The sequence below is a fragment of the Schistosoma haematobium genome, chromosome 2 (genome assembly GCF_000699445.3).
Source record: "Schistosoma haematobium chromosome 2, whole genome shotgun sequence".
Taxonomy (NCBI): Eukaryota; Metazoa; Platyhelminthes; class Trematoda; order Strigeidida; family Schistosomatidae; genus Schistosoma; species Schistosoma haematobium.
Window position 1 is genome coordinate 21,896,257 of NC_067197.1, and position 11,477 is coordinate 21,907,733.

Below are 11,477 nucleotides of genomic sequence, written 5' to 3' on the forward strand. Positions count from 1 at the left end.
TCTACTAATATTACACTTTTAAACGCCATGTCAGGAGAGTTATTATGTTGAAAGTTGCCAGAATATTTTGTCAAAGTTTTAATAGAATTTTCATGAGTTATCATTAATAAAAAAACAACAAAGATTAGTGGCGAGACTCTAATTTATGGACGAGCCAATCAGAGGCGTTTGAAGGATTTCAAGGTTATGGCCCCAACTTCAGTGATTAATGCTAACGTACGATCGGTTCACAAGGAATTTTGTACAAAACGTGGTAATTGAGCGGCTATAACAAATAAAACGGCGAGACTATAATTTGTGGACGAATCAATCAGGTATAAGATAACAGATCTCGGATTTTGACGCGAAAGCCTTTCATCCATTTGGCTAAATAGATTTCTGGCATTATAGCTGATGTCAGTTCGTGATGAAAACACCATATATAATTCCTAACTAAGGCAAGTTACGATAATTATTGCGAACTGGATAATAAAAGCACCAGTAACACTGGCTGCAGCCAGGTACTACAATATATACGGATATTTGAAGAGCGTACAGACTCCTGCACAGGCTTGGTTATGTCATCATGTCGTTATCCAGAAGTCGAATTTTGTGTACTCAACAACCGGAGTGCACATAGACAATTTTGAAGCTATGTGGTCGAGACTGAAAGAGTATTTGAGACTTTATAATGGCTCCGGAGGCCGACTATTCTGTAGCCGTATGGATGATTTCCTCTGCTGCATACATTACGATTTTAGAACCTCTGAACCTCTTTCTAACTTTGAAAAGTTTTCGAACCACGTGTAAGAAGTGTATCCACTTTATTTCCTTGGTTTTGTATAACATATTTTTACTCTATACTGAATGTTTGCTGATTGGCTAATATTTTTCAGGGTCACTGAAGATTCGTTCAAAGGTGATCCATAAGTTAGAGTCTCACCAGATTGGTTTTTAAATAATGATTATGGAATTTTACAGTTATTAGATGTCATGACGCGTCTCCTCTCATATCAGTACACGTAGATAACTGTAGACACCAATGAAAAAAGAGTGCCTCATAAAATATATTAAAACTTGATATTTAGACCATGTAACTATCGACAGACTCATTGACATGTAGACAATAATAAGTGTCTGGAAGGTTAGAAATCAAATCATTTAATCATTTAGTCACAATGTGATTCGAAATATTTATATGACCCATCCGGAAAAGTTACAACTATTTTTTTTAAAACTTTTTGATAGAAGCCCAACAATCACTTACAGAATAGACAACTGATTTCTTATTTTTAGGTTTAAATTACCGAAAGTAGTTTTATCAGTAGAATAAAATTTATTTATTTTTAGAATAAAATTAAACTTACTAAAATAAATTTTGTAGAACGTTTTCTTAATAATTCACATCCATATTGTTCACTTAAACGTGACATACTTAAACAATTTGTTGCATCTAAACGTTTAGTTAAAAATCGTTCACATGTTTGTGATGCTTCAGTAATTTGTAGAAAACAAGCTGCCGCTAACAAATCACTAACAGTTTCTTCACGTAAATCTAAATAACCTAGAAATTATAAGTTGAGAAGAAAAAAAATTAAATTTAACATATTTACTAGAAATAAGAAATTGTTTAAAATAAGGATTCTACAAAACTAGGAGGATAATTTGAAAGAAAGTGTTTATCATGAAGTCATATTATATGGATGAGTACTAAACAACTGCTTTATCCCAGCTTTGACCACCTCAACAATATGTAATCAAAGCTATACATACAAAGTGTATCTAAGATGGGCACATGTGGTGTTTGAATGGACTAATGATACCTTTGTACTGGTTGAATGCTTGATTTCGAATTCTAAATACAGTACATTCGTTGTGCCTGTGTCTTCTTAATTCAATTGCGTTAATCCTGGAATTCCTAATTCATACGACATTTAGAATACTATAGCACAATGCCACCAAACCACTGAATCGTAATCCAATAGTTCGGATGTTCCCATGTTGGCTATCCGATGCGATTAGTGATGACTGCTTCACTTCTAACTTGGTTAGCAATTTAGGCTATGACCTCTTACGAGAATATTAAACAATCTACAATCTAAATGAATATTCCTTTAAAAAATCAACTGGGTATTTTAATTATCGCGGTTATCTGAAAACCAGATATATTAAACGATGTGTACACTATTTTAAATTATTTTATGCAACTTGTAATCTAAGCTTTATTCAGATGGTTTCATTCTCGTTTCAATGATTGGATATTAGAATTTATCAGTAAGACCGGTTTTCAACTTCGTGTTATTCTAATTTATTCTGTCAACTTTATCTTCTGAAACAAAATGAGATAAACGTCTCAAGTTACTACAGTAATAAGTAACTACTTATCTAATGGACAGGTTTTGTGAATAGCTATAAGAATCAGCATGACGAAGTGATATTTATTCAACTGACTTTTTCATTTGATTTGGACAAAAATAAGGCTCCTACACGCGTAGATAACATTGATAATAAAAAAGTTGTCATATGATCTCCTATCTCTAAACTTCTCTATTTCTTTTTCTCTACCTTTCATCACAAAAGTAAACAAAATGCACTTAATGATTCTTAATCTATTTACGCCTAACATTACACCAGTTATAGGATTTCTAGTATCGAAATATTGATGATATTAGTCTTAGTGTTGTCTTCGTCTAAGAAACTTTATTTTATTACACTAACATATAAGCTTCATATGTATAAACTACTATCAATTTATTTGCCTGAATGGTGTAACTATTTTATTAAACCTTATCAATATTTATGTTCATTTTTAAGCCACATAATTGCACACTGGTCTTATCAGTAATCACGACACTTCACTTCCCTATCCATAATGAATATCTAAGTTTATGTTTGAAGGTTAAGTAGTATTGTGGTGTGTTACTGATGTCGGCAGATATAAATAATATGTATCACTAACCGAAAGTGAAAAGCCTGGAGGCCGAAGGTTAATAAGATCGAAGTGAACGAGAACAAAGAGTGATTTATGCAGAAACGAAGGAACAATCAAGTCTGAGACAACTGATTGATATTTTGCAAATAAAATATTTATTGTATGATTCTCAGATTTTACTAAGAGATTCTGTAATTTTGTTGTCCCCATTGGTGTTCAAAGTTTGAGAAAAATATTGCCCATAAGGAATACGTTCTAAAAAGTCCAATATGTCTATTTTATAGACTTTTAGGTTACTTATTTTTTAACTGTTGAAATCACATGAATAGTTTCGTCTCTCGAATACAGAATTTGCAGTGGCCGAAACATATTTTCCTACTTGCTACAGTTTTACAGAAACTGTGTTCGAACACAAAATTACAGAACGTCTTAGTAAAATCTGTGAACCAATCAGTAAATGCTTCATTTGCCAAATGTTAATCAATCGTTTCAGACTTCATTGTTTTTTCGTTTCCACAACAATCATTCTTCCTTCTCGTGCTATTTTCTTCGATCTTCTTAACCTTCTGCCGCCAGACATTTCACTTTCGGTTGATGATACATACTACTTATATCTATCGACACCACAATATATTACTTGATCAGAAATTGTTCAGGGCTTATGTGATAAAAGTTAGATAATAGTTAATGATGAATATCTTGTAATCTTATACATAAACTTGGAATTGAAAAATGGACATGAAAAAAAATACGAATTTCTATTTCTAAATAGTATAGTTTTCACTGAGAATCCCTTATTTTCTGAAAATTTATTTTTCAGATACCTTAGATTTTCCTACTATTGTCATAGACGTATGATTCTTTCTTTTATTCCTAAACAAAATGGTGACTAATATTTACAATCAAATACTAGAAGTAAATAAACGAGAAACTATTGAATATTGTATACATCAAAAGAAAAGTCAATTATAAAGTATAAATCATTTTCTAAATATGTAAATAAAATAGTACCGGGAACAGACATTTTCCATTTGTAAAGAATAAACAATGACTAAGTGTCTAGAAAACATATATATACTCTATTATACAAGTTTGCTTCACTAATAACAGATAGACACTGAATACATTCTCAGAGAGAAACAAACACTTGGGCATTCACTACATAAAGAAACTATCCAACTATTCAAACAATCATATCACATTCAATGAGTGGTAAAATTTTTTTCAATTAAAATATGGTCAGAATTGTATTCTCTAGTCTTTGGTCTATTTTCAACTTTCCTAGAATATATTCTCTTAATCTAGTAACTTCACTGTATGGAATAATCAAAATATAAATTAAATGATAATAGGAATGTTTATAAAATAATGTTGGAAAAGAAATTTTTCTTTTACCTGTATAAATGTAATTGATCAATGTTTTTAATGCATTAGGTTCAACATCATGAATCCATATTTCTTGTTCAGTAGCTTCTTTTAATTCATTACCAAACATAGCAGCAAAATAATCACTAGCTGCAGCTAATATAACACGATGTGCAGGTATTCGAATAATTAATTCATTAGATGAATTATTTAAATCTGATTTACCATGATTATTTAATGCATGAATTGAATCATTAATTACATTTGGATATTTTGTATTTGTTGATAATATTGAATTATTGTTATTATTATTCAATTTCATACCAGCAATTAAAATCACATCAGCTAATCGACCATCACGTAATTTATCAGACATACGACCAAGTAATCTTGAAGCATGATTTGTTGGCATAAATTGTTCTAATGCACCACATGATGGACTTGTTGGAATATAATCAGAAATCAATGATTGATTATAATTAATTTGTGATTGATTTGATAAATTTAATTGTTTATTATTAGAAGAAGAATCAGTTAATGTAATTGTTGATGATCTTTCAATAGATTGATTTAAATTTATTATATTATTTTGATTACAATCAGGTGATAAAGAAGAAGATGATGATGATGTTATTGGTAATTCACGATTACATAATGTTGGTGATTGTTGTGATGAATATGATTTTATCATTAATTCATTATTGGATATTGTTTCCATAGATTCTATCATTGTAATGAATTCCGATGTATTTTCATAATTTCTTTCATTGGCAATTTTATTATGTTTAGATAAATGATTAGATTGGGATAAATTTAAATGTTGTAAATGATTTAAATTAGTTATAGAATAATGTAAATGATTAATATCATGATTGTGAGTATAATCTATCATACTTTGTTGCATAATATAATTTTGATCATTATTTGGATTAGATAATGATGATGATGAACTAGGCATTAAAATAGATGGTAATGTATTATTTATTTTATTCTGTTTATTAGAATGATACTTTTTATTATTCATAATTAATGAACTTGTACGAGTAGGTAAAATAGGTGGATTCAATTCTATTTGATTTATAGTTTGTTCATTTAATAATAATAATGAATTATTTTTTGTTATTGATTGTATTGGATAAGAATTAGATTGACTTATATCATCAATATCACTCATTTCAGAATTATTTAATAATACTTGTGGATTACATGAAGTATCATCAGTATGAATAATCTCATTATTGTTACCATGATTGTTATCGGTATTGAATTGTTGACTGATATTTGTTGATCTATCACATAGATTATTGGAAGTGTTGGAATCTATAGTTTGAGATTGAGTTAAATGATCTAATCTTTCAATGTTAACATCATTAACATCATTACCAGTACTATTACTGATATTATTGACATCATTAACTCCACACAATTTGAATTGATTATGACAATGATGTGGGATGAATGAATTTAATAGTTCAGAATAACTCATTGTTAATCTTGGATTATTATATTTATTGTTATGCATTGATTTCATATTATTACTATGATTCTCAGTAACATTAATATTAGCATGATTATGTCTGTGAGAATGACGGTGAAGTAGATGATGTTGATGATTGTGTCCTTGAAGTAAAGCATACTTACTATGTCCGAAATGATAAGGTATACAATGAGAAGGATATGCACTGCCCAAACTACCTGAACGTGTTTCATCTTGTGGAATTGATAGATCTGGTACAAGTGGAATGAAATATGTCGATCCATGTTGTTGTTGACATTCATTCATTAAAGGATAATCTGTTGTTTGGTGTAAATTTATATCAGAACTTTGATGACAGCTAAACATTTTATGACTGTTATTAGTAACATTAGAAGTAGATGCCACAGTAGTAATGGTACTAGTATTAGAAGTGGTGGGATTGTTTTTGCTTTCCTTGGCGGTATTTCCTTTATACTGATTGCACATTTTGCTGTTGACATGAGATGTAGGTGAAGCCTTAATGTTTTGTTGCGATACATTTCTGTATGGAAAAATTTGTGAGGAATAAAAGTATATTAGACAGAACATGTGAAATAATAGAAAGTGCTAAAGATTAACTAACCAACTGAAATAATATTCATAAATGACAGTTCATGCCGATATACCTCACATTTAAGAGATTGAGCACTAAATTTAAAACGTGAAACCTTCATTAGTAAAACTGATAGTTGAAACACTGAAATTGTGAAATCAAAGTGTTAGCACGTTGAGCACTATTTCACTTTCTTGACTACTTTTTGCCTGTGAAACATATCCTTTGAAAGTATAAGACATAAGAAGTTTCCAAGTGTTTGATTATACTTATATTTGATACAGAGCTTGTGTATAATAGGACCTTTAAGCGTATAGTACTAACGTAAGGCAAACAGTATAAGATAAAAGTAATAAGCTCCGTAATGCGTTTGTCAAACGTTATCGGGTAAGATTGTTGAAATATATTTTCCATATGCCCACCCACCTCCTACCTTGGTGCGCTACGATACTTAACTTTGAAGGTTAATGATACCTATATCAAAATATTTCACGATCTCTTAAAGTCATTGGTTTAAGCCTAGTAAGATTTCAAGATTAATGTCCATAAGATAATCATAGTGCGGATCAAAACGGGCCTCAGTAATCCTGTTACTGTATCCACTTTTTTTATCTTTTAGTAAGTCTTGGACTGAACATCATTGTACTAATTTATATGGACAGATTTTTCGTTATTATTTTTGATTTTTAATAAGTATTGGTGTTATTGTTTTCGTCCGTATACCTTTTATCTTGCTAATTTTTTCTGGGTTTGTGGATCGAGAGAACTCATATAGATACATTATTTTTTAAGGTCATATAACTGTAAACAAAAGCAAACTATTCGTGAGATTTGTAATATAAGTTTAAAGTAAATTTCATCTTAATACTCTCATGCTTCAGTGATCGAGAAAAAAGCCTAGAAATATATTCTAAAGATTAGAATAGAGTTAAGAAAGAAACTTATATTTATTGTGTATACTTTATAATCTATTCATAAAATAGTTGATAACATCACAGAAATCCTGGAAAAAAAACAGTTTGAGTTTACATCAGGGATATTTCATCAAAAGTCACCTCGTACATACTTACAAATATTGGTATATATGATGGGAAAATGTACTGAAAGATACTCCAACGAGTTAAATATTATTAGCACATACAGAAAATAACAGTAAAACTTGAGGTGACGTTTAGTAGTTTCCGGATGCTTAACTACCCATACTATCAGTATTTTTGTACTGCTTCATTCGTGTATTTCTTAACGATATTAATGACTGGTAGGTTAAAATCTTGACGATTACAATTAATACAGTTGACAGAAAACAAAATTCACAAACGGGTAGAAGAACTTTTGAGCTATTAGAGCTTCTAAATCTAAGCAGTCTAGTGTCATGATTCCGTTGATATGCCATTGAATTGATGGCACAAAGATATTTGGTGGACATAAGGTTGTAATCAAATATTTCAAAATTAACCATTATCCCATCACAATTCTTCAGTAACTTATCTTCATTAAGTTTTCACCTTTCCTATGGGTTGGAGCTTTTAAAACATACGTGAAGTTAATAATTTAAAGTACTGAGATATTTTTCATGTTGGATTCAATTATAAGTCGATATTAGTCGAATGATCGTTTAAAATAAATGATAAGTACATAACTGTTATGTTATATTTCAGTGTTAAAGAAAATCATTACCGAACTGAATCTCTTAAGTTTTTTTGAGAACAAGTTATTATTTAAACCACATTAAACTCATCACCGTTTCCATATAAGTCAGTTGTTAAACTATTGTGTCTCAGACATATTTTCACTATGACGAAGAATTTATTAGGTTTCGATTAATTGTTTCCCATATTCATTAATTAATCATTCCAGCTAGAAATAAATAACAGATAAGTAGTATTGGATTATATCTTAAGTTAAATCATTAAGATAGACCGGTTGTGAACAGAGTCAAACAATCATTTGATACGGTGATTTGAATAACCTTAACTTTTGATACTACGTTACTATTTCAAAAAACAAACCTTGGTTAATCAAACATTCAAGAGTCAACAAACTAGATTTGAAAGTTCAACTTTTTTGTATCTTAAGTCGAAACTTTATCAATCAATCTTTAAGACAAAATAACATTGTGAAATTAGACTTAAAATTATTAGTGAATACATATTTAAATTCAATATGAATTAAAATAAATGTATCTGATAATGTTAAACTATTATTATCTGCATACCGAGTTATATCATGCCTTGAATGTTCATTATTTGAAACATATACACGTTGTTTAGAATGATGTTGTTGATAATATTTAGGAGTTTGATTACAACAATGATGTTGTATTGATGTTTCTGATACAATATTATTATCTGTTTCATTTTCTGAATAATCTTGTGAGCGATCTTGTAAAATAGGTGATGGATTAGACGTAGGAGTAATTTGTTTACATATTTTATGAGTAGGTAGATTTTGTAATTTTTGTGTATTATGCATACATGATGAAGGAGATATAGACTGCATGTTATTAGTATTTGATATTGTGCAGTTTGTTTGATTTGGACATGTTGAGTTAACTTGACAATAACACATCGATTTTATCAAGTGACATTGCTGTTTTTGTAATCGTTTATCAGTTGTATTATTTGTTTCAAGTGGTATTGACCTGTTGTTTAGATCAGATGGTAGGGAATTATTATTATCATTACTGTCATGCAATAAATTGCTCTGTTGATGTATCTTGTGTTTTTGTGATGATACTTCTGTATTCGTCGTTGTTGTTCGATGTAGTTGTTGATCTTTTTGCTCAGATTGGATGGTATATTGGTGAGGTTTTTGAATAGTGATACGTCTTCCATGTTTACCACTTATTTCCCCAGAATTATCTGACTCATGTGAACTTGATGATCTCCTACGTTCACCAATTAATTTATGCTTAACTTGATCAGCTAAATTACGAATATTACAAGTTAAACTCATAAGGATCTTTCAAAAAAGAAAATCCCCAGAATATTTTATACTTATGAATAATATTAGAACATTTCCATCTTTTCTATAACATTTTTTAGTCCAATCAATATAATGGGACAGCACAAATGCATACATGCACGTCACTAGATAAACAAAGTTGTATATTCATGCAGTAAAATGGTGTGGAGATGATCTGAACATCTGTGGTCTAAATGATTATATACGTGTATATACAGACAAAGTTACAGGTTAATAGAAATATTAACTTCGTGTTTTGTTACCTACTGCCTAATCGAATATATGATTGGGTAAAGGATAATCTGTGTTACGATTCCTTTAGCACAAATCAAAAGCGGAGTGAAAGATTAGGTAGGCAGGCATAGATTCATTAATACGGATTTCTAACCATTTAACCAGTGCCTTCCTATTATATCAAGGTCACAAAGTGACTAACCTGAAGAACTAGGATTTCACCCAACAAGACAAATGAAAATGTGATTGGTTTTCCTCACATATGTCTCAATGCTATAAAAATATACTGGGAATACATTTGGTGTTGTTTATTTGAATCTTCCCATTGATGTTTAGGACTGCTAGCCACCAACCATATTTGCTTATTATACTGAAAATAGTTGATTTTCAACAAACGAGAATAAAAGACGTTTGATTCTGGTTTCTATATAAGGAAATCCTTTTTTAAATGACAATACATGTAAAAGGATATGAAATTAAAGTGATCAGAAAGTTCAATAGATTCTATAGTTCATTCGCTTACACCCAGGAAACTCGAAGGAAGCATAAGTCGAAAGAGATAAGTGGTGGAAGACCTGATATTGTTCAGTGTATACAATATAAAAGATGAGATAGAATAGTTAAACAATGGACCAAACTGTGAGAAAAATGACTTTGTATTATTTCGTAATACACCAAGGCATATTAATCTCGTCTCTAATTTAAGTTTCGTGGATACTTATTTCAATTAGAAATATCCATGTTTATTAAAAACCCCATATTTTTCAGTTATCCTTATCTACATGTAGAAGGATTATAGTTTACATACAATAAAAAATAGATTGAACTGTGATCCTTATGAGTTTCGCAATTCAGTGCATTTGAATGCATAAATTCAATGTCGAGGCATAGTTGAGCGTTATTTGAGTTTTCAGTAGGACCATATTTCTAGATAGTCAAATAACGGTTGCCGACATTTACAGCTTTTTTAGAAATATAAACGATTTCCATCCAGTACGCACTTCCAATATAGACATCATTGATGTGCGAGAAAAGTCTAACTCGTGAAAACTTAAAGAAAACTGTGTCTGTGTTCACTTTCGATAGCAAGCCGCTAGTAGTAGTCTTCTACCTCAGTTGTGACGTTGGTGCTGATGTTAGCCTCAAAGACTATACCAGCCTTGTTGAAGCGAATACCACATGGGCTTACTTCAATTTGCAACATCTTTGAAAACGTCATAACATCACCCTGGTCACTCAAATTTTGGTGCAAGCAGTTTTTACAAATTCTAGAGTTAACAACGGTCAATAAATCTCAATGTTGAACAAATGTTATTCAGGCGCCAGCATCATGGGAATAATGTTGTGGCATATGGATATATATTTGAGCGTGGCGTAGGTATTTTGGAACATTGGACTTAATGACTTTAGTGAATTCTAGAGAAAAGCATTGGTGTTTTAGTTTTGAGGTTTGATTCCATTTCTCAATGGGTTTTCCAATAAACTAAGTGGAAACGTATATAGGTTTATCTGATCTACTACTCAACAGATATGGAACAAGTCAAAGTGAAGGGAATTCATTGAGATTTAGTCGGTAGTTATTAATGTCAAGTGTCACCAAAAAGTACTATACTTATTCGTTTGACAATAAATTGGTTAAATCTTTAGTGATTAATTTGACTTGGCATCAATAGATGGATTTACTGGCCTTTGACATGTAGATTTAAACAGGGTTACTGTTAAACATTCTGTTAGCGTGACTATCATCAACAACAAGTCCATGTGGTTGGCTATGAAAACTGTCGATACTACGGGAACGCCAAGCTGAATTGGGTAGAGTTCAAAAATATGTCATTGGTTAATAGTACAACCTATGAACCACTTTTCTTTAGAGCACGTGCTGGAGATGTTGTTTAGAAGAGCGACGAAAGCTTTACAATCAAACCATTCAGGTT

The 11,477-nt window shown here is 30.6% G+C and overlaps 1 protein-coding gene across 1 annotated transcript in view; it reads right to left on the bottom strand.

The window, feature by feature from the left end:
- KLHL5 (Kelch-like protein 5) overlaps positions 1-9,300 on the bottom strand; it is a gene marked incomplete at both ends in the record, with an annotated part of 28,906 nt that extends 19,606 nt beyond the window's left edge. Inside the window, 3 exons of the mRNA XM_035730885.2 lie at positions 1,347-1,543; positions 4,307-6,294; positions 8,561-9,300. Coding sequence (XP_035585558.1) covers positions 1,347-1,543; positions 4,307-6,294; positions 8,561-9,300 — 2,925 coding nt within the window. The remainder of the gene's footprint in view (positions 1-1,346; positions 1,544-4,306; positions 6,295-8,560) is intronic.
- Positions 9,301-11,477: the final 2,177 nt, after the last annotated feature.